General features: G+C 39.5%; 1 protein-coding gene across 1 annotated transcript in view; it reads right to left on the bottom strand.

Moving 5' to 3' along the window:
- LOC148351372 (ALK tyrosine kinase receptor-like) overlaps positions 1–25,703 on the bottom strand; it is a 569,914-nt gene that overhangs the window by 191,004 nt on the left and 353,207 nt on the right. Inside the window, 1 exon segment of the mRNA XM_088354005.1 lies at positions 2,467–2,597. Coding sequence (XP_088210131.1) covers positions 2,467–2,597 — 131 coding nt within the window.

Below are 25,703 nucleotides of genomic sequence, written 5' to 3'. Positions count from 1 at the left end.
GGATAGGGAGCCAATCAGACCCCGCAGCGGTTGGCTCCAAATGAGCGGGCACAGGTGATTCCAATCGGTAATCATGACAGCGTGCAGTTTTTTTTTTGTAATAACCACTTTAAACTTAAAAATAGCCCCCTTAAATGGTAAAATGAAAAAAAAAAAATCCCCAAATTCTCTCCACACTTTCTTAAATAGATTTTCTGGCGGGTGTGTGGTTTGCCCGTCCACGGCACAGTTATGAGGTCATTGGTTCAAATTCAGCTACTAGCTTTCCTGTGCAAAGTTTTCATGGTCTCCCTGTGCCTGCGTGGGTTTTCACCGGGCACTCCAGTTTCATCCCACATTCCAAAAACATGCATGTCAGGTTAATCGGCTCCTGCCCAACACCCTAAAAGTTATGTGCCCCTTTCTCCGATCTTGCTCCTTCAGGCTTGCATATAAAGAAAAACACCAATGCAACGAACAAGAAAATGATTTAGTGCAAATCTAGAATTCTCCCTCTACTTTCTGATTTAAAGATGATAGCAAAAAAGGCTCCACTAACACAAACACATTAAGAGACACATACAGGCTGTCCCAAAACATACACATTTTAGCAGCTGATACCTAATTTATTTATTCCCTGTTTGTAGACTGAACCCAGACAGAGACAGAGTTGCCTTTGAATATATGACATTTATTATAAAATGCTGCTGAATGTATACATATAAATATAGATATACACACACACACATATATATATATATATATATATATATATATATATATATATATATATATATACATCTCATCTCATCTCATTAGCTACACCGCTTATCCTCAGTAGGGTCGCGGGGGTGCTGGAGCCCATCCCAGCAATCATCGGGCAGTGGGCAGGGATATATATATATATATATATATATATATATATATATATATATATATACATACATACATATATACATATATATATATATAAGTGCAAAGACAATTTGAGAGGGTCTTTGACCAAAAAAAAAAGCACTAACACGACCTACTTTCACATGAATTTAAGATAAGCTTGAAGATGATAAAAGTGTTGCGGACTTCCAAAAGAGGCGTTGTGGAAGAATATATACATTTCAAGGTCGACAAAAAAAAAAATGATTGGAAATGTTTTAACGAAGTCCAAGCAAGTATTTGCATCAAGCTATTTGTGAGGTAGGTATTTCCAAATAATATGACCTTCGCATCATGAACCGTTGTCAGTCGGGACATTACATTCCAAGATTAGTCAAGGTTCTTAATCACGATGATCCAGACGGAAGAGTACACTATTGTAAGTGTTACTTGGAGTAATGTAAAGATAATGCACACTTTCTCACAAAAAAGGGCGTAATGCAGGGCTGAAACTAATAACTTTTTAATAGTCAATTAATCCCCGATTATTGAAAAGATTAGGCGGAAAATGGATAATTATTTTTTTCTTATTGTTGAACATGAAAATGGGTACAATTAAAAATACATATTTCATCAAACATACTGCGGATCAGTACAAACATTAAATAAAATAATCAGGCGCTGTGCTTGGTCACTAGAAACATGAATACATAAATGAACCTCTGTCTGTTTTTAGGGACAGACAACAAAATAATAAATTAAAATTAAGTAAACATTTTGTATCCCTGTAAACCAAGTACAGGCTCATTAGCTGCAGTAGATAAAACAAATACGATGTACAATGTGTGAATTACAGTGGTCAACAGCAAGATCTCAAACAAAAGTACTAAACGATTCTTTGAAACGGTTTTAACAACTGCGTGCATTAAATTTCAATTTGATTTGTCAGGAACAGTCTGGCATAACACTCAAGTTATCTTATAACAAAATATTTGCATATTGAATTTAGTATCAAAACTGTTTTTGGCTTGAACCATAAGTGAAGCTTATGAGGTGAGTCAGACAACATTTCGTTTAACTGTCCAACTTGCTCGTTACATGTCCGTGCGTTCTAAAATGTTTAAGTCTATTAAATATAAACTACTTTATAAATCCTGATTTGTGTGTGAGTGTGTGTGTTTTTATGTGACGTATAGGCCTCGGAAAGCCCGAACCGATTTTGTGAAAATTTACACATTTGTACTTTAGTTCTTTATTAGTGTCTTTTGCTAGGTTTCGTGTCAATAAAACCCCAATAAATACCAACAAAAAGATCAACATCTGTTTTGTGGGATCTGCTATCGAGAGTCTCTAACACCCCCGGCGGCCAAATTGGGTACTGCAGATACCGACCATGGACAACTCCAAGAAGCCGAATCCTATCTTCTTTCGGAAACAACACTTTGATTGTTGCACTTGTTTCTTAAGCAAGCATTTCAAGAAACCACGGCCCCAACAACTTTGCCCACGTAGAATGCCTGGCAATGTCGGGCCATTTGCTTGTCTGGATTAAGATGTTTGTTGGCAAGTTTTTTTTACTTAGAAACGCTTCAAAATGCAAATATGTTTACTCACCCATGGTGCAGTTGGTGGTGAAGTTTGGCTCGATCATAGCGCCGTCCTCAAGCGTGGGTTGGTCGTAGCCGCCAGAAATCTGGAAAGGTGAACCCCCTTGGGTCTCCAAGGTGAGGTGTGCCACAGCCCAGCTGCCAAGGAGAGAAAGCAGCAGCAGGATCATTGTGATGAGCAAGCACCACGGTTGACAGATGTTTTCACATCGTCCATGAGGCCGGAGTCTCGAGGCAGCTCGGTTCTGCTGAACCTGGACCCCCAGTCCCTGCCGGCATGGACTATCTGTGACATCTTCATTGCTTTCCATTTTGTCTTGCAGACACATTGCCGCTCTCTGAGTCTTATAGAAATAAGGTGGCTGACTAATTTGGAAAAATCCAAAGGACGTTGGGTCCAGGACACAAAATAGCCAAGAGTCCAGTTGTGAATTCTATCCTCTGACAAACATCAACTGACACTACTTTTGTTAAGTAAGTTCTGATTATTTCACTTTCACAAGCCGCATCTCTTTGCTGGTAGCTCCTCCCACTGGCTCTTCATGCTCAACCCCTAAATGTGATTTATTTACATAGCTAGCTCCGCATTGGGGTGGATGATACAGGGAATTTAGGTATCATTCCGATCCAAATAAATACATGGTAAAATCGATCAATACCTATCCGATACGCCTACTTTTTCCCCCTTGAGTTGGTAATAATAAACAAAAAACCCAGCACATTTTAGGCACTAAAAAACTTTCATATTTTTAAAATAATTGCACTACAATTTTAATAATATAACAAATTAATAGAGACATTTATATTAATTTGTTTTTGAACAGGCAGCACGGCAGGACAGTGGTTAGCACGTCTGCGGCACAGTTCTGAGGTCATGAGATCAAACCTTCCTGTGTGGAGTTTACATTTTCTCCCGTGCTTGCATGGGTTTCTTCTGGGCACTCCGGTTTCCTCCCACATTCCAAAAACATGCATGTTAATTGGCCGGTCTAAATTGTCCCTAGGTTTGAAGAGCGAATGAGTTGTCTGTCTCTGTGTGCCTTGCGACTGGCTCACAACCAATTCAAGGTGTCCTCTGCCCACTGCCCAAAGATGGCTGGGATGGGTTCCAGCACCCCCGGGACCCCACTGAGGATACGCAGTGCAGGTAATGGATAGATGGATGGATGTTTTTGAACAAAAGCCAAAATATTTTACTCTGTAACAACAACAAAAAAGACAGTAAAGCAATGCAAACTAGAGAGCTAAAATATATTCTTTTGCACAATATTTTGAAAATAAAGTCATTAATGCAAATAAAGTGTCAATTGTCTCTCATTGGCTCTGTTGCCATGGTGACAATTCATTTAAAAGTTTTTATTCAGGAACAGTAACAGCGAGAGGATATCTTCGTGCATCAACCGACACAAATTTTGTTAAGCAAATTCTGCTGTTTTCACTTTTGCGTCAAAACAAACTCACTTTTCTGGTGACTCCATCCACTGGATCGGCATGCTCCACTTCCAAATGTAATGTGATTTATATATCTAGTTCTGCATAGCCACTTAACCGAAAACAGACAAAAGCTATGGCCGAACCGAAGTACTGGATCTAATTGACCAAATGTCCATCTGCAACTTTATATGAATCAAGATATTTAAACTCAAATTTCTCCAATATCTCATAAAAAATGTGTAAACCAAAAATTCACCAATAATAATTATTCAGAAAACATATGAATCGATCAAGAGACAATAGAGACACCTCGCTCCTTCTCGCTTCGGTTATCGCTGGTTCACTGCTTTGCGGATTTCCACTGTGCATTGTGTTTTCCATTCTGATTGGCTAAGCAGAGGAGGATGCGATTATCACTAGGATAGACCTCTTCACCCACTAAAACATCTCAGGAGCCACATGTGGTTTGTTGGCCCTACCTACTGGCTCCCGTTTGTAAAGTAAAATACTTTCATTTGTTAAACAAATGCTGCTCGCAAATTCAGTTTGTTCTTTGTTAAAAAAAATAAAAATTAAAAATAAATAAATAATTATAATCTTCTTTGCTTAACTTCACATTTCACAGGGGATTTTGCCTGTCGATCAACCACAATACATGAGGTAGCACTTTATATATGGGACTTCAAAAATTGAATTATTATAGAGTATTTAAGTCAAATCATGTTTATCTGTATAGCCCTTAATCACAAAGAGTCTCACAGATTATTGCCAACCACAGACTATTATTACACCATCCCCTGATCTAAAACCTACATGAGGGAAGGAAAAACTCAAAAACCTCAACATGAGGAAAATGAAGAAACCATGAGAAGGGACCACACATGCGGTAATCCCCCTTTCAGGATGACCAGGCTGAAATGAATGCTGAATAAAAAAAAAAACTAATATTGTCAAGATAAAATAAAGGTTATTCAAGTGTTTTAGAATAGAAGTGTGTTTTAAGATTGGATTTAAACATTTCCACGGAGTTTGCAGATCGAATCTCAGGGGGAAGAGCACCAGGGCCCGAATGGAGAATGCTTTTGAACCTGCGGATCTCTTCTTGGCTCTTGGGATCACTAGTAGACCAGCGTTTTCAGAGCGAAGGCTCCGGACCGGAATCTCATCTTATCTCATCTCATTAGCTGCACCGCTTATCCTCAGTAGGGTCGCTGGGGTGCTGGAGCCCATCCCAGCAATTATCGGGCAGTGGGCATTCGCAGGGCACACAGGGACAGACAACTTGCTTGGTCATTCACACCTAGGGACAATTTTGGACCAGCCAATCCACCTGAAATGCATGTCTTTGGAATGTGGGAGGAAACCGGAGTGCCCGGAGGAACATACAAACTTCTTACAGGATGTCCGGTAGCTGGATTTGAACCCACACAGGAGATTCACAAGTCCTTAGAACTGTGCCGCACACGCGCTAACCACTGCGCCGCCGTGCTACCATCCGGACCGGAATATAGGGGGAAATTAAATGTGAAAGATATGCGGGAGCAAGTCCATGCATGATTTTGTATACTACCAACAGAACCTTAAAATCACATCTTAAGCGTACAGGGACCCAATGCAGGTTAGCTAAAATCGGGGTAATATGATCACACTTTCTTGTCTTATTTAAAAGCCTCCCTACTGCATTTTGTACCAGCTGAAGGCTCTTGATTTTGGACTTCGGGACACCGGAGAGTAATGCATTACAGTAATCGAGACGGGAGGTATCAAACACATTAATTATATCTTCGCATCAGACTTTGACAGCATTGGGAGAATTTTAGCAATATTGCGAAGATGGATAAAAGCTGTTCTAGTAATATTCTTAACGTGTGTTTGAAAGGACAGATTTGGGTCAAATATGACACCTAAATTTTTGACTGAGTCACTCTGGGTGAAATTACATTTGTCAAGGTTTAGAGCAGTTTTTGAGAACAAGTCACTGCATTTAGATGGACCAATAACTAACATTTTGGTATTTTCAGAGTTAAGGCGCAAGAAGTTAAGTGACATCCATTCTTTTATCTAAGTGAGGCAGGCCTCCAAATTTCCACAGTTGAGTGTGGCAGATTCCTCCATCGGAAGATATAGTTGAGTGTCATCTGCGTAGCAATGGAAACTGATATTATACTTGTGAATAATATCACCTAATGGAGGGATGTAAATGCTGAAAAGAAGGGGGCCAAGTACTGAACGCTGCGAAAACGACAGGTAACACTAAAGATTCCAGATTTTTATTTTCTGAACAGGAGCTGTTTTAAACATGACCTCTTACTGAATACTTTATTGTAACATTTAACTTCTGTGAAATACAGCCCAATTGTGTTTTATAGCCACGGCCACACACAAAACATGTTTCACACACTTGTCCCAAAGGCAGAAGCCCCTTGAAGCTTATTTGCGAGGTGCATTTACTTTGCTTTAAGCTTCAGTTAAACAGTAATGACTATCCCCTCTCTGAAAGTAGCAGCCACTTTGAACTCCCATGTTAAAGTTACATATCAAGGCAGGGGCCTCACAATATCATTCCACGGGCCACCACTGGCCCTCGGGGTGCATGTTTGAGGCCACTGACGTAAATCCTCCTTCTCCCGAACAAATCTATCAATCAATCCACTGTTTTTTGACAGAACTCATTCTCATTAGACTCATGGATAAGCTGGTACCTCGCCAGATGACTTTGAGCGAGAAGCGGATGACTTATCAATCAATCAAAAGACGCAGCAACCCTTCACACGCATATTAATATCTTTGAACATTTTAGATTTTTCAATTACCCCTACATGAATTGTTATGGCAGTACATGTGGAGAGAGAGGGTGATACCATTTCAAAAATCTACTGCTGAGCCAACTCCAAAATATTGTCTTATTGTGTGTGCATGTTTGTTCACAGATCTAATACTAACCTAATATATTAGCTTTACCGATGTAAAGATAAAAATAGCACGTTATATTGTTTATGGCCATTTTATGAAAAATATATTTTCATTGAAAATAAGTGATCGGATCACTTCCTGGATAAGCTCTTTTTTTCCTTCGGTGTTGGAATTAGACATGTCTTTATTGTCATTGATAACAACATAGTTAACATTGTTTACAATGAGATTAGACATGGCCCTCTAGGACTGCCACATGAAATGGGAAATTAAAATAAAAGGATAGGATTATCTACTCGGTTGTGCTTGGATACTTGCCTAAGTTGTAAGTGATGGTATTTTAGTAGCAGCACAATTCCAAATCAATGCAAGAGCTATGATATGAAAACCCATTATTCTGTACATAGGCACAATATATACATTTTAAGTAACTGTCGGCGGCTGAGTGGTTAGCGTGTCCGCAACACAGTTCTGAGGTCATCTAGCTACCAGCCTTCCTGTGCGGAGTTTGCATTTTTGCGTGGGTTTCCTCTGGGCACTCCGGTTTCCTCCCACATTAAAAAAAACCTCATGCATATCAGATTCATTTTATGGTCCAAATTGTCCCTACGTGTGAGGAGTGAGTTGTCAATCTCTGTGTGCCCTGTTATTGGCTGGCAACCAGTTCAGGGTGTACCCTGCCCACTTCCCGAAGACAGTTGGTATGGGCTCCAGCACCCCTACGACTTAACTGAGGATAAGCAGTGCAGATAATGTATGGATGGATGCATTGTCACCAGCTATTCCTTGTTTTAAGGGACCTGTAGCGCCTACCAGGGGGCAACATATCAAGAAGGTAGTGGCTGGGGTAAGAGGAGTCTTTTATGATATTGTCGGCTATGTTTCCATATTGCAAATATAGCAATGTCCTCCAGACTAGGCATACCACACCATATACCACACCGTAATGGCAATCGTCAGCATACTAGTTTGACCTCAGTTCAAGGCATTGTCAAGATCGGCCAATGGGCTTCATGCGATAGAAAACTCAGGTGAATGTTACACTTCATTTGAAGTTCTTTTTTTGGGGTCAAAATCTGCTGGACTTAGCTCCATATATTTATATGTTATAATCTTCGACAGAAGAGGGAATCATTTTTAAGTACTATGATGGCAAATCTTTTCAGATCGTAACTCCAGTCCACAAGCAAATTACCTCTGCAAATGGCATGATCCACCGATTTATTTTAACCGAAATTCAATGAAATAGTAATATTTTCTTAAAATAATATTGCTGAATCTTGACATAAACATTTTTTTTCCATTAACAATAACAACTTGATCCAGCTCTTTGGAATATTATCACTGAATGTTAAAATCGACACAACGTTGTAAGCACTTTTGACTTTTTCTGAATTCTCACCCCTACCCTTATATATAACCAGTAGGTTGCCAGTTTGAGACTAAGGTGGGACATAATCAAACATAATATAACACTACAGGTCGTCATGGATGATTTACAGGATACACATACAACTAGTCTCGTTCTCCATCATCTGCACCGCTTATCTTCAGTAGGGCCGCGGGGGTGCTGGAGCCCATCCCAGCTATCTTCAGGCAGTGGGTAGGCTACACCCTGAACTGCTTGTCAGCCAGTCTCAGGGCACACAGAGATGGACAACTCACCCGCTAATTCACACCTTGGCAATTTTGACCGTCCGATTTACATGACATGCATATTTTTGTAATGCAGGAGGATAACGGAATGCCTGGAGTAAACCCACGCAAGGACGGGGAGAACATGCAAACTCCACACAAGAAGGTTCGATCTCATGACCTCAGAACTATGCCACACACGCGCTAACCACTCCGCTGCCGTTTAACAATTAAATTACAACAAGCACATATAACTTTGTAATATATTTATGATGTAAAGGTCCTTATTTTTCCGTGAGGTCCGTGAGTTTTAATCCGGTGTGCCTTACAGTCTGAAGAATACAGTATTTGTCGGATATACATGTTTACTTGCACAGTTTTCGCAAAATATAAAAAATGTTCAAAATATAGTTATGTGCAATTGAGGATAAATCATTTCAGCTACATGAATACTATAGATAATAATAATATAATAACTAATTGAAACTTTGATTATACACACAAGTTATTCATTTAATATATATTCTAAGTAGAGCTTAGATAAAATCAATTGAAATCGATTTTTAAAAGCATTGGCAACAAATTTTATCATGGATTCGTTGTGTCGAGCAAATTATGAGCCACTCAGCATGTTAATTCGATGCAAATAGGAATTAAGGGGCAACGGGTGCCGTATAAAAAAGTATCCTAGATATTTGCAGCTGTATGGCATACTTTTGTATGCATTCATGTATACACTTTCATTTTTTATTCTTTTATACTATTCAATATCATGTTGTTTCATGCACCATTTTTCTTTCAGTCCGAAACGATAATATTTGATTAAAGAGGAGGGAATTTAAAATGTTTTTTTTTTTCGAAAAACAAATCGATCATTCTTTGTTTATTTAAAGAATGGTTTGTTGCAGCCCTAATTCTAAGCATTTTTCGAGTCATTAAAAACGTTAAGAATGTCTATCTTTTGTTTGTCCTACAGGAACCAGAATTAAAAATATGTATTTTAAACTTGTTATTTCTATTCCCTACCTCCCTCGCTTCTCTGGGTCTTTCTTAGAGAGGTGCGAGGCTGTTTACCAGATGGGAGTTGAAACTTGGGCACGGCACGGCATCATTAGAGGGCATCTGTCACATCCTATTGACAAACTGAAATTAAACACCCGATCAGATATTATTCTCGGACCGGGGGGAAACTACGTTGTTCAGAATAAAAGCCCCAAAGCGTAGTTGACAGTGGGGTGCTGACGAGCTTGTAATTAGGCGGGAATGTTTACTTGAAATATATGCAGACGACACATTATGATATCACCTAAAACCCAGATAAACTGGAAATGCCCACTTCAATACCCACAACTGAAACAATAAAAACATTGGCAAAGTCTATCTTTTTTAAGATGCAAAAGTGTAAACAAAACCAAGTGTACCTCGAGTTAAACTACATTTATCCATTTACTATTTGTATTTGTTATGTTTTTCAATGTACATACTGTACAACTATCTTAAGTAATACAGATGCCAACTCTTTTTATTTAGATATATAAAAGGGCTAACTACATGTCATGTCTTTAAATAAAAACTAAAATAATCACTGCAAGTACTCCTAACATTGAGTAATCTGAGTTTGAACAAACAAAAGTAGAACGTTTTTATTCTCGCCTGAATTCTATTTTTGGATCGCGGGGCGAAAGTAGCTCAGGAGGTAGAGCGCTCGTCTTGGGATCAACAGATCGCAGTTCGAAATCCCGGCTCCTCCGTGTTACATGTTGAAGTGTCCTTGGGTAAGACACTGAACCCCAATAAGCAGGTTTGCGCCTTACATGGCTGCACGGCCGCTATTGGTAAATGTGAAGCACATTGTAAAGCACTTTACAATGTGCTCCACATTTCCCAATAGCGGCCTTGCAGCCATGTAAGGCGCTAACCTGCTTATTGGGGGTATAAGGGGTTCAGTGTCTTACCCAAGGACACTTCGACATGTAACACGGACGAGCCGGGATTCGAACTGGGATCCCTGATCCCAAGACGAGCGCTCTACCTCCTGAGCTACTGGCGCCCCTAAGAGAGGAATTGTAAGATTTTTTTCTGTAGAGTAGGTTTGGCGTTTTTGTTAAATTTTGTCTTGAAAAATAAGTAGTGGCCCTCTTCAAAAGTGTCAAAATATTTTGCTTTCATGGCTCTTTGGGTAAAAAAGGTTCCTGACCCCTGATTTACACGGACATAAAACTTAAGGAATTGCCATCAATGGGAAAGTCATTGTTCGGGTACACCAAGATTTTATTTCAAGTATTTTCATGTATTTCAATTGTGGCTGGCTGAGGGAAATTCAAGGGGAGTCCTGAGTTATTTCAACTGGTCAATGGGCTATTGATGGGTTTTGGAGTCACCACATTAGTATCCTCAATCGTTATGTAAAGAGAGGTAAAGACAAGAAAATCTGACATTGACTGTATTTTGCTTTAGATTTTAGTAGACTTTAGCAACTTTGCTTACCCTCTTGTGTGATCACAGTTGGAACAGTATTTTCTTTTTACACTTTGATGTTTGTAAATGTCTGAATGCTTTTAAAGACCTTGATGAATGTTAGTAGTTTACTTGGACTTTTATTCCTGTGCGAACACTGAACACAAGTCTCCGGCGGGTGAAATTATTTGTATGTCTTATCACGCGTTATCTGCGCTGACAGCCACTGGACTGATTAGATGAACAGTTGTGAGTGGAGCTGCCAGTGCACATCACTCAATGCAGTTCAACTTAATTAGTGGTTGACCATGCATGGCACAGTGCCCGGAAATAAAAAGGCATACAAATGAGCTAAAATGACCAGAGAGAGCCCAACTCAGCTAACTTACTTCTTTATTTGTGCCCTTCTGTTCATGAACTGATTTGTTTGACTTTTAATGTATTCACTGTAACAAACCTGCAGTTACACCAAGTCTTGGGAAAACATGTGGCTCCAGAAAATAAAAAGGTTTGTTGACAATCATGACTTTTCCCCACGACACATGCTTATGTTAATTGATTGATGTATCTTTTGATTGAAGGTTTAAACATGTTTTCAGGCGTTTCAATCATAATGTATAATCACGTTAATCTAAATATCACTCTGTGGTTTAATATGACTTTTTATCTATGTTTGTGTCAGGCTGTTCTTGTTATTGATTGGAGTTGAAAACAAAGCTCCATCACACCCTTTACCCATGGATTCATGAATGGGGTCAAAATTGACGCTGGGTGTTCAAATTTTCTAAAAATAAAGGTCATAATATTGTCATTTTCCAGGTTTTCTTCATAAAACTTGTTTGTGACATGATGTCATCAGTATTTTTATATATATATATTTTCACTAGTTTGAAGAAATTGCAGTTTTTGTATCAATACCCTACTCTTCCATGAGTGAGGTCAAAAATGATCCCAAGCATTTCCTTTGGAATGTTCTATGACCTTTTTAACTTAGCAACAATAACTGTCAACTATACTTGTACTGTACTGCCCAGTGGGTTATTTTTTGAACAAAAACATACATGTACATATTATCTCTATTTACAAACTTCATTATTTCATGAATTATTTTTATTAAGAGTATAAGCTGTTACTATTTTAGCCTACTTTACTTTAAGCAAACAGTATGGTTAGCTAACACAGACAAGTCAAGTCAAGTCACATTTGTTTATATAGCCCTTAATCACAAAAATGTCTCAAAGGACTGCACAGGATTACAATTACAAAATTACACAATTACCTGATCTTAAACCAGCTTGACACATTTTAGGAACAAAGTAAGGCCAACTTTGCTAGCTCAAAAGTTAGCTAATGTAATACTAGCTTGTTTAGTAAGATAGTTAAGATTATTATATTTATCAAAATACAAAATATTATTTATTGCTTGTGGACTTGCAAAGCATCTTGCAAAGAATCTCCTGGAGAAAGGTCTGACTACTGGGGAAACTTTGTGACAAAACAAGCCAGCCTACACTCCAAGGTTAACAGAGGCAGGATGCCCACACTACTGAATATAGGTTCAGTGGCAGCATGACGATGATCGGCTATGTGATAAAAAAGAAGGCTGTTGTGCTCCTTTGCTCAATGGACTACTCAATGGTGGATAGAAATAGCTAAAGGAAAATACAGAAGGCATCCTCTTCTAAACCCATAACGAAGGAGGAGTGACACTGTGGACAATATGGTTGGTAACTGCACCTGCAAGCGCCGTATACACAGGTGTCACCAATGGACGATGACACTTCCTCACAGAGCTCTCAAAGGAGCCTGTGATTTTGTACACGAAAAGTCGAATGGGAAGGAAGCCCAAACTGCCAAACTATGTAAGTGAAGCAAATGACAAGGCGTGGAGTCACAAAAACTGACCCCAGTATAGATGCACACAGGGGAAGCAGAAGAGAAAAGGGGGTCAGTTGTGTCCAGAAAACCAAGATCGCAAACCCAACATAGCAGTTACAAATCCAGTATTGTATTATGTGCACTGGTCACAGCCACTAGCAAATAGTTTGTGACAGCTGCATGCAATAAAGGAGGAAAGATGTATGTGCGTGTACCTATGTAGGTACTGTGTTGTTGTCCTTTGACTTATTGAATGTACTCTGTTTGTCCTACATATAGTCAGACATAATGACACACAAAGTACCCGATTTATTGTCATTGGTAAAATGTGAATAAAGAGTGACAGAAGAACAGGTCTAAAACGAAATTACGATTTTGATGAACAAAATATATAATCTCTAACCATAATGAAAGTGTCTTAAAGGTCATTTATCTAAGAGTTAAGTGGACACTAATTGGTTGGCATTGTCTTTGGCTTATTCGACCATCATTTGTGCAAGGTAAAAGTGATATGTTTGTTCTGTTTTTATAAATCGACATGTGCAAAGGACGAGCAGAACGGCAGCACAGTTGTTAGAGCGTGTGTGGCACAGTTCTTAAGTCATGAGATCGAACCTTCTTAAGTGGACTTTGCATGTTCTCGCTGTGCTTGTGTGGGTTTCCTCCGGGCACTCCGGTTTCCTCTCACATTCCCAAAAACATGCTTGTCAGGTTAATCGGCCGGTCCAAATTCTCCCTAGTGGTAAATGAGCGAGTGAGTTGTCTGCCTCTGTGTCCACTGCGACTGGCTGGCAACCAGTTCAGGGTGTACCCTGCCCAGTGCCCGAAGAGAGCTGGGATGGGCTCCAGCACCTCCGTTACCCTACTGAAGATAAGCAGTTCAGATAATGAATGAATGCATGTGCAAAGGAGATTTCATGGGATGTCAGTTTCTTTTGACTAAATGTTGTCCGTTGTTTTGACTATTACATCATTGAGTTACTCAGTAATAAATGTAAGTGTCATGGTTGCCATGGCGCCCAATTGGCCCCGCCCGCGTGTGTCACGGTTGCCATGGTGCCCAATTGGCCCCAACCGTGGGGCGCCAGCTGTGGCTTGTTGAGAGATTGGATTTCTTTCTATATTAAGCTCAGCGCTCTCTTGCTTCAGGGCCTGCCCGTCAAACGAACTTCTGCCCCACAAGACGTGGGTTCTGACTCGGTCCTGTTTTCCTGTGATATCTCCAGTCCAGTATTGTTCCCGTTTATTGTTGTGTTGTTTAATTTCGGGTTCCAGTTTAGTTTCCATCTGATTTTGTCCTGTTTATTATTTTCTCCAGTTTTCGTTCCCGTCTAGTTTTTCCTGTTAATTTTCGATATCCTGATCCGTTATCTATCTTGCCTGTCACTCTCTGTCTGGTATCGACCTCATCTGTTCGATATCAGCTCGGGCAATTGGAATATGTCTCGTCGGTCTCTGGCTCCTTTCCACGCCAGACTGGCTACTTAACGTGCATGACTCCTCATTTTCCGTAAAATAAAGGCTTGTGTGAGAATGTCACGCGATTGGGTCCTGTATCTGTTCTGATTCTGACAGTAAGTGTCACATTTGACCTTAATCTGCCCTTCCAATTACATGTTAAGAATATGACTAGAACATCTTTTTCTACCTTCACAACAATGCAAAAACTCGCACGACGCTGTCCCAGTCTGATGCGTGATAAGTTTATTAATTCATGCGTTTGCTACCTTTCGTCTTGATTTACTTATGACTACAATGTACTATTCTCCAGTCTCCTGAAGTCTAGCATCAAGACCCTGCAGCCGGTAGAAAATGATGCAGCGAGACTTTTAACTTGGACAAAAAAGTTTTATCACATTACCCCGATTTTGGCAGACCTGCACTGGCTCTCTGTCAGATTAATATGTGATTTTAAGGTCCAGTTTGTATTATACAAAATTATGCATGGACCTGTCCCTTCATATCTCATCTCATCTCATCTCATTAGCCGTACCGCTTATCCTCAGTAGGGTCGCGGGCCCTTCATATCTTTTAGGATTAATTTCCCCCCAATTTCCTTCACTTGGCAAATGCTGGTCAACTAGCAATCACAAGAGCTAAGAAGTAATCTGCTGGTTTGAGAGCGTTCTCCATTTAGGCCTCGTTCCTGTGGAATGCTCTGCCCGCTTATATGTGATCTGCGACCTCAGTAAAACTGTTTGAATCTACACTTAAGATACACTTTTATTCTATAACTTATAAATGTCCTATGTTTCAAGTGTATTGTTTGTTGATGCCTTTGCAACATCCATTGTAACCAGGTTTTTCTGGAAGTGGGGTTACCTGATGTGTTGCCCTTTGTCAAGGTTTCATAATTTTCTCAAGTGAGGTTTCTGAGTTTTTACATCATGAGATGGTTTAATAATAGTCTGTAGTTTGTACAGCCCTTTGAGACTTCTTTAAGGGCTGATTAAGGGCTATACACTTACTTGACAAACATGACTTGTCACTATTGGCCAATCGTGTTGCTGCTATTTGTTTCCACACCCTTTAGGGCTGGACTGTTTTTTGTACACTGGAAGAAGTCATAAAAACAGGGGCCTTGAAAGAGAGGTTCAGGAAGGGATCAAATTATCTTATCTAAAAGCACCTCTCCTGGTCCTCCTTGTGGTGCCAAATCCATTGGTGTCTTCTCGCCTTATTTTGAGTGTTGAAACTTAATAAAGTAAGCATGAGTAATATACAAAAAGTTTTTAAACTGGTTTAGTTAATCGAAATGTCACTAAATGTTGTACGAGGGCCTTATTCTGCCTTTCTGAAACTGTTATAATTCAGTGTAACCAGATCAATTAGCAAGCCATATTTTTGGATTTCACATCAATTCATAAATATACCTCGTATTAGGTTTTTAATGATCTCAAACGGAAGGATTTGATGATATTGTATCGCTAGGTTTGTTGGTTGTAACGCTATGGTTTGTTTCCACCATGTAGATAGATGGATAAAAATCAATAGCTGGTGCTGATCCAGTGATAACAGAATTCCGAAACCAAAGTGGTAAGATGAGAAAGTGTACCAGAACCCAGCCGTGGTTGTGCGAGGGTAGAGGAGAGAGACCTCATCAGGGAGCCTCAAAACTGGGTTAGTGGTTAACGCATGTCAGCCACATAGTAGCAGTGCTGTTTGAGTGTCCAGCCAACACTCCCTACAACGAGACACAGCCTTATTTCCCCCAAAGACAATGACACCATGTCCTATATCCGGTGGGAGTTGGTGTGGAACATCAAGTGGGGCTTGTTCAAGTTTTCTGGTGCCAACCTCTACCAGATAATAAATGACCTTATGACAGACAGCTTGGAAATTGAGCAGCTGAGTGTGACGGCTGAGAAAGAAAGTATGAACTTTATCATTAAGCACATGCAGTCTGACGCATCAGCCATTTGCTGAGGCTGAATGACAAAGTGAACGAGATGATCAACAAAGTAGAGTCATCAGTTACCGCTACAATTCCTATTGGTACCAATACCATCATGGCTCCCTGTTCTTATCCCTAAGTCGGCACAAGCTTATCATGCAAAGTACCATTGTGACCCCCTCCTCCCACAGCATTAAAAGAACTGAGGATGATGTATGAGGAGCTTGGAAGGAAGTTGAAACTTTATGAAACCAATGGCATACCTCCCGTAACCACGCAAAGTCATCATGGAGGATCAGTTTTAAAAACCCATCCACAGAATAATTTAGAGACAATGTTTTCTGTCAAATACCTTCCCTACCTCTCGCAACGTTATTTCAAGGTTAAACATTGGCCAAATTGCGGACCAGAACTCTGAAATAAGCTTTAATAGCTTCAGCCCGCCAAGCAGAACAAAAGTCAACGCAGTGTTTAAGGGACATATTTCTTGTTGATCCATACTTCCCCAACTTGTACTCAATAAGGTGCAGGCTATATATTTTACACATTTTTCCCGGTGAAGACGGAGGGACTATCTCTTTCCTCTAAATGCTCAGATCAGCACCCAGGTTCCGCAAGACTTCAATGGGTGACACAAGAGCTTGAGCTGAGAGGTTTTGTTAAGGTTTTTACGAATATAAAAAGAAAGGGCCTGTCACATATAAATCAAGATTCTTAAAGGCGTCACTTTTTGTTGATCCATTTTTCTCCAACCTGTAATCCATCCATCCATCCATCCACTATCTTCCGCTTATCCGGGGTCGGGTCGGGGGGGCCATTTCTTCCGGTTCATCCGACGGGATCCCGAGGCATTCCCAAGCCAGCCGAGAGACATAGTCTCTTTAGTGTGTCCTGGGTCTCCCCCAGGGCCTCCTGCCAGCCTGTAATCAGGCTATACAATTTTATGCTATTCTTTACAGTCAAGACCACATGCTGAAGGCAACACAATCAATGAATACAAAATAGCTGATGGAGCTTGTTAGCGATCTTAGTGTTTAGAATAACTCGAGTTAAACAAGAGAGACCTGCAAAAACATGCAGAACATGCAGCACATAAGGACCAGGTTGCAGACCGCTGTTATAGACAATCGAAGCAACAGTGTCTCTAACAGAGCTGAACTTATGTCAACGTACTGTATGCCGAATTTGTCCCTTCACATGGTTGCTTTTTCTTTTCAGACTTTTGTGTAGCATTCTGCTGCCCTCTAATGTCACGCTCTTCCACAACTGCTTATGCCACCAACAGCGTGGAAAAGAAGTAGTTTAAATCCCCGGTTTTGTTAGGGCCAGCATAGTGTCTCAAATTCCACTCTCCAACCGCAGCTAGTATATCCCCTCAGCCTCTCTTTGTCGTTTAAGACTGTCACATTTCTATGGTTGTCCTCCAAGTATATTTTTGGATCTTAACAATTTGTGTGTAACCATTTTTAAGACGAAACTTTTTGGTGTTGGGTAAACATGACGGTAATATTTATCTTACATTTTCAGTTGCATGAAATTCTTCTCGTTGACATGTTCCACTGGGAAACGCTACACTATTTTTTTACATGGCCCTTTATAAATGTCTGTAATTAATACATAATCCTTGCACTAATACACATTATACAGGACTGTCTCAGAAAATTAGAATATTGTGATAAAGTTCTTTATTTTCTGTAATGCAATTAAAAAAACAAAAATGTCATACATGCTGGATTCATTACACATCAACTGAACTATTTCAAGCCTTTTATTATTTTAATATTGCTGATTTTGGCTTACAGCTGAAAAAAACTCAAAAATCCTATCTCAAAATATTAGAATACTTCCTCAGACCAAGTAAAAAAATAATTTTATAACAGCAAAACTAAATCAAACATTTGAAAATGTCCATTGATGCACTCAGTACTTGGTTGGGAATCCTTTTGCACGGATTACTGCATCAATCCGGCGTGGCATGGAGGCAATCAGCCTGTGGCATTGCTGAGGTGTTATTGATGCCCAGGATGCTTCGATAGCGGCCTTCAGCTCATTTGCATTTGTAGGTCTGGTGTCTTTCATCTTCTTCTTAACTATACCCCACAAATTCTCGATGGGGTTCAGGTCAGGGGAATTAGCAGGCCAATCAAGGACAGTGATGCCATGGTCAGTGCACCAGTTACTGGTGGTTTTGGCACTGTGGGCAGGTGCCAGATCATGCTGGAAAATGAAATCCTCATCTCCATAGAGCTTTTCAGCAGATGGAAGCATGTAGTGCTCAAAAATCTCTTGGTACACAGTTGCATTTACTCTGGACTTGATGAAACACAGTAGACCAACACCAGCAGCTGACATGGCTCCCCAAACCATTGCTGACTGTGGGAACTTCACACTGGATTTCAAGCAACATGGATTTTGCTCCTCTCCAACCTTTCTCCAGACTCTGGCGCCTTGACTTCCAAATGAAATGCAAAACTTGCTTTCGTCTGAAAAGAGGACTTTGGGCCACTCTGCAACTGTCCAGTGCTTCTTCTCCATAGCCCAAGTCAGACGCTTCTTCCGTTGTCTTGAGTTCAGAAGTGGCTTGACCATGGGAATACGGCTATTGTAGCCCATTTCCCGGACACGTCTGTGAACTGTGGCTTCAGCCCACTGTCTTTGAAGCTCCCCCAAATTCTGGAAGCGGCTCTTCTTCACAATTTTGTTAAGGCTGCGGTCATCTTTCTTGGTTGTGCAGCGTTTCCGGCCACATTTTTCCCTTCCAACAGACTTTTTGTGGATATGCTTTGAAACTGCACTCTGTGAACAGCCTGCTCTTTGAGAAATTTCTTTTTGTGTCTTACCCTCCTGATGGAGGGTATCAATGATGGTCCTCTGGACAGCAGTCAGATCAGCAGTCTTCCCCATACTTGTGATTAAGTTTACTGAACCAAGCTGAGTGTTTTTAAGGCTCAGGAAACCCTCGCAAGGTGTTTCGAGTTAATTAGATGATTTAGGTGATTAGTTGAATAGCCTACTTGTATACTTTTTCATGATATTCTAATATTTTGAGATAGGATTTTTGAGTTTTCTTAAGCTGTAAGCCAAATTCAGCAATATTAAAATAATAAAAGGCTTGAAATAGTTCAGTTGATGTGTAATGAATCCAGAATGTATGACATTTTTGTTTTTTTAATTGCATTACAGAAAATAAAGAACTTTATCACAATATTCTAATTTTCTGAGACAGTCCTGTATAGTGCCCTGTTTAGGTGTAGCATGTGGCAAACCATTGAGAAAAAAAACACATCATAGTTAAGCTAGTCATCTCAGTAAGTTATCTTTCATATGACTGGAAAGCGCTGACCCTCCCAATGTAATGAGTTGGATCTCTTTTGGGCACACTGCGGTATGCTGGGGTGGATTTGTTCCATGTTTTAACAATGTTTTCTCAGTAATCTGTCATTAAAACTCCAACCTCTCGGAATCTTGGTGTAATTTACGGGTTCTTCCTTTCCTAATGCACCTGTAGGTGGCGATGATGCTTTACATGACAACGTCCTACAAAGAGCTGCAATCTCGGCTTCAGTGTCTGCGTCACTTTTAAACCACCTTTATTGTTTCTCTTCCATTATTCAATGTGTTTTTAAGCACTTCACCTAAAATCCAAGCACTTTCTTGACCTTGAAAACGTAATACTAAAATTCAAGCATTTTCCCAGATTGACAAGCACTTGTATAATCCTTATGGTTTAAATTCACACAACTCAGAAGGAATTCAGTTGGAAAGTATGCAATCTTTGTTTGTTTCACCTCTGGTTGTTTGACGATCATGCCACGCAAACACTTGAAAATAAAGAGCCGAGTGTGAGAAGTGAGCAATATTTCTACATAATCGGAGCGTTAGGGTTACACATTGCAATTGGAATGAATGAAAAGCTAATCTTCGAACATGTCTTCACCTCAAAGAAGAAAACAAGACCATTACAACATTTGTTCAAACCTTTGATCAAATAGAGGATTTAGTCGACAGTCATCGTGACGGTTTCTGGCAAGATTTAAAGAAGGCACTTAATACAGTCCTTCGCCATCTTAGAGCCAGTGGATTTGAACCGGCAGAGGGCTAAACAGATTATTCTGCGCCATAGCTGCCAGGAGCTAATCATAGAGGATGAAAGCAAACTGGAGCAAATAAACAAATGCAGATTCAAGTGTGTCCTCGCTGTGACGTGTGTGTTTGCATTTCAACCAAAACATGCTGTCGCTCTGCCTAGCTGACTTCAGAATCACTGACTCTGTGCTAACTCGCAAAAGGAGCAAAATCTTGAGTCAACTTATCCTATAAAGAATTGCTGATCTAAACTCGCAAAATGATGCTCATTAATTCACACTGACTTGTTGAAAAGTAGCAATTACTATTTCCTCTGGTGTGAAAGAAATCACAGAGCCTTGGAAGGATCAGCAGTGGAATTGTCACCGATTTCATTTTATTATATTGCTGTGCTATATCTTTCTCTGTTAAGAAACACATTTTCAATATTTAGCAAAACAGTTCAAATATCTTTAAAACATCAGCCGGAAGACCACCATTGTGTTGGGTGATACTGGGAATTTTGTTATCGATCCGATCCAAGTAAACACAGGGTAGCTTTGAGCGATACACATACGATATTGACACTTTTTGCTTGGAAATGTCATGATTATTAAAAAAATCCCTCCTTTGAGTAAGTTCATTTTTGATAAACACAGCACAAATATTTATGCACTGAAATATTTTTATTTTTATTGAGGACCTATATTATACACTTTAAAGGAACAAACAAAAGAAATTAAATATTTCTAATAAAACTATTTCAGAACAAAAGCCAAGAGTCTAACAAACAAACAAAAGAAAACAACAATATAATGAAAATAAAATACAGTATAATATAATACTGCTAAACAATGTCAACAAGACAACTATAAGACTTTCTATTGCAAAATTATTTAAAAATAAAGTCAGTAAGAGAAATGCAATATCACCTGTATCTCTTTGGCTCTGTTGCCACAGTTGCCAAGTTTTTGTTGAGGAGCATTGACATGTTTACATTTTTCGGTTGCAGCCCGTTGCTTTCTTTTTCATGTGTTTATGCAGTGTCTGAAACTCATGACAAAAAGTTACAGGACACCAGGGCAGATAACTCTGAAAAGCTGCCTGCCCAGCCATAACTGAACAACATTTTAAAATCAAGTTTATTATAAATTTACTCATAACATTCATTGCATGTATATGACATCGCTGTTTTCCATCTGCCATCACTATCTACCTGTATTTACTCATCTTCATTCATGCAATGTTTGTGTTGCGTTGTCTGCTTCAAGCCACGTGAACTCCTCTTTCCACGATGCTTTTAATGTACGTTTAAGTTTTGTAGCGTCATCAATTTTGTAGGCTTCTTTCGAATATTTCTTCTGGGGCTGAGGTTTTGGCCTGATTCCTAACCACTTATCCATTTTTCTTGTGTTCTCTGTGCGTCTACTTTGGAAAATAATATGCAAATGCGCGACCTTGTAACCTTCAGGAAAGTCCGTAAGCACGTAGTCATTCGATGCAGGCTTTTGATTAGCTGCCTAGTATACGAATTGCCAAACGAACCGTAATTGTTCATCTGCACAATTTACTGGCGGCGGGCTGTCAGACTGTTAAGAAGCAAAGATGTGTATGTATGATGTTGCTGTGTCTGTATAATGTCACCAATCACTGAAATATGTTACACCTTATATCATTGTAAAGCTTAAACTTCAACCATCTGAAAATATACATATGCCAGAAACATCATGATCAGTCTATAACAAGATACCCAGAAATGGCAAAGCCAGAATGTTGAGGGGATAAGCATGCATGTTAGCGTATTTATTTTGAAAAGATGTTCTGCAGAGAGTTTGGCTCATACTTTGAAAATCAAAAGGGGTTAAATTTTTGAATCACAACAGTGATAGGTCCACCGTGTGTTTGAATTTTAATTTCTTAGCCTGCAACTGGCACTTGAGCTTATTCGAGCAACAACCAGAGTGAGTTGGACGCTAAGGGGCGTATAAATGGCTAGGTTTTTACCTAGGGGACCAGGATCCATTTTGCAGGGCTAATCATACAGTATGGAGCTCAAAACATTAAAAAAATGATGTGGCATGCAAATAACAAACTGGCTAGACATTATGTCCTTACACAACTTCCCATGCCTGGCCCTACGCTTAATGCAGTAGCCAGGATTAGCAGCTACATTTGACAACATTTGCGTTGTTTGTCGAGGAGCTCTCTGCCAAAATAGAAATAGAATTAGAAACTACTTTGTTTATGGATAGCTCTGATGCCACTGAGCATCTTTTAGTGATTAAAAAAAAAATGATTTCGTTATCGTACCCCAAAACTTTTACAATTATTGTGGAACAATGTATGTTTAGGGGTATTAAACACAAAAACAACCATTACCATAAATGTCGGAGAAATTCAATTTGCCGAACGACAAATATAGTCCACATATAAATTAATTTAGCCTATTTAAAAAGTTGAGTAGATCGGGTCTTTCTGCCATGCCAAATTACAATCGTGTGGAGAAAACCCGGGGGCTCCAGTGTTTTCCCATGTTATAACAATAGGCGATGAAATGTTCACGCCCCATGACCAAGCTGCTGCCGATTGGTCCACACTGATGCCGATGCAGACTTCCTAATCCCCCTTTGAAGAATGGGAGGAGGGGTGATAGGTCATCGCCCTCCGGACAGAATGGGGCAAGACACACTCCAACCCCCCAGGTGAGGTGATAAGTCATTGTTATCTGCAAAGAATAGAACAAAAGGCACATTCCAGCGCAACGCGCCGTTTACGACACCTTTCGGCCAGAGTTCGCACTTAAACGCTGATGTCAGTTTAGGACAAGTATATTTGACTTTACGTAAGATAAAACCGTGTATAAAATAGTATATAACTTCAATATGCAGCGTAGTTTGTTTGGGTCAAGGAACAGTACCGCTTTTACTGTCGATAAAGGGGAAAATCTACATATTAAAAAACTATGTGTGTATGTATAGCTCTGATGCCACTGTTCGAATTTTGAGTAGTTGAAAGTAAAAGAAAATTTTTCAGAAATGACCTACTTATCGCACCTCAAAACCTTTGCAACAATTCTCGTCAAAAATGGCCATTACCAAAAATAGGCCTTGATAACTTACTAATCACTTAATAAAATATTTAAAAAATAGACAGTAACTGATAATTTAATGTTCAATAAACTCTCATAATTAGAGAATGAGTTTTGAGCTTGCAAGGAAAACAGGAGAGTCCTGAACAAATACAAATCTGCTTAGAAAGACCGCCCCTGATACCTTTTATTTTATTATATCTCCTAGGTTACAACAAAAGAAGCTAATGGTTGTGGAAGACAAAAGACATAAATGGCCAATAGTGACAATGATGTAAACAGTGCATACTATTCAAGATGACAAAAAACAGTGAGACTAATAGTCAAATCAACGAACAACTGGGCAGCCTATGTATTATCCGACACAGATGTCCAATATTAAAAAAACACAAGGACACATAAACTTATCATTAACCTATAATTCACATACAAAACTGTGCAATATTATTGCACATTTTCAGGATAAATCTATAACAGCCTCATATCTTGCAAATTTACTACTATAAATAATGTCAGATATTTCTTGCAAAAGACTTCGAGCTGTGAATGCTGAGCTTCAATCAATGTTGTAGATAGCAAATAAATGAGATGCAATTGTTCTGCAATTAAATGGAGGTCAAACCGAAGACAGAATACAAGTAGATCGTTTGGACTCATTGGAAGCAATGAAAGAATTTTCTATAGGAAATTAAGAACTATACGGAGACGGCAATGGCGAGAGACAATGAGATGGAGGACTGGATAATGAGATGGATATGTGTCAAGGATCAGTTCTTCAACTCAGATTTTAAAGGGATAGCATGTATTATTTTGTGCCTCTTGGCGGTAAAAAAAAAAAAACTAAATTAAAAAATAAAGGTACACTTATTTCAATAATGAGCAAAATATGTAAACTATCCTGAAAACATGAATATTATTAAACACTTGTTGGTCAAGAAATTATCCTTTATTTGACATAAAAATGATCCTCGCCGAGAGGGAGCTGGTCACAATCTTGCTGCCAAGGCTACATTTTCTTCATTTTCTTCCTGGCTTTTTTCAGCTGTGTACCTTTTTTCTTTCACCCCACTTTTTATATTTATTATTGAAATTTTCATCGTAGATGCATGTCCACTGTGAGAGATATAAACTAAAAATCCATAAATCACAATGAATGTTTTTTTAACGATTTATCCGTGTGATACAGCTGCAAATAAGCATTTGAACACCTCAGAAAATGAATGTTAATATTTGGTACAGTCGCCTTTGTTTGCTATTAAAGAGGTCAAACGTTTCCAGTAGTCTTTCATCAGGTTTGCACACACTGCAGAAGGGATCTTGGCCCACCCCTCCAAATAAATCTTTTCTAGATCAGACAGGTTTCTGGACTGTTGCTGAGAGTTTGAGCACCCTCCAAAGATTTTTGATTGGGTGTAGGTCTGGAGACTGTCTGGGCCATGCTAGAACCTTGATATGCTTTTTACAGAGCTACTCTTTGGTTTTCCTGGCTTTGTGCTTCAGGTTGTTGTCGTGTTGGAAGACCCGGCCACGACCCTACTTCAATGCTCTGTCTGAGGGAAGGAGGTTGTTCCCCAAAATCTCACAACACACGGCCGAGTCATCCTCTCTTGAGTGCAGTGCACTCGTCCTGTCCCAGAAAAACACCCCCAGAGCATGATGCTACCACTACCATTCTTCACGGTAGGGATGATGTTCTTTGGATTGTACTCTTCAACCGTCTTCCTCAAGCACGCTGAGTGGAATAATGACCAAAAAGTTCTATTTTGGTCTCATCCGACCACAAAACTTTCTCCCATGACTCCTCTGTATCAGCCTAATAAAGCCTTTGGTGTTCCGCAGGGTTCAGTACTTGGCCCCCCTTTTCAGCGTTTATATGATTCCATAAGGTGATATCATTTGCAGGTATAATATCAGTTTCCATTGCTACGCATATGGCACTCAACTATATCTTCCGATGGAGGAATCTGCCACACTTAACTGTGGAAATTTGGAGACCTACCTCACTGAGATAAAAGAATAGATGTCACTCAACTTTTTGCGCCTTGACTCTGAAAAGACCAACATGTTAGTTATTGTTCCATCTAAATGCCGTGACTTGTTCTCAAAAACTGCTCTGAACATTGACAAATATAATATCACTTAGTGACAAAGTCGAAAATTGAGGTGTCATATTTGACCCCAATCCGTCCCTTCAAACACACGTGAAGAATATTACTACAACAGCTTTTATCCATCCTCGCAATATTGGTAAAATTCGCCCAATGCTGCCAAAGTCTGATACGGAGATATAATTAATGTGTTTGTTACCTCCCATCTCGATACTGTAATGCACTACTCTCCGGTCTCCTGAAGTCCAAACTCAAGAGCTTTCAGCTGGTAC

This window comes from Urocampus carinirostris, chromosome 15 (assembly GCF_059441175.1).
Source record: "Urocampus carinirostris isolate Australia breed hairy pipefish chromosome 15, RoL_Ucar_1.0, whole genome shotgun sequence".
NCBI classification, from domain to species: Eukaryota; Metazoa; Chordata; class Actinopteri; order Syngnathiformes; family Syngnathidae; genus Urocampus; species Urocampus carinirostris.
Note: the sequence above shows the minus strand (reverse complement) of the source record. Positions and strands in the feature narration are given on the sequence as shown.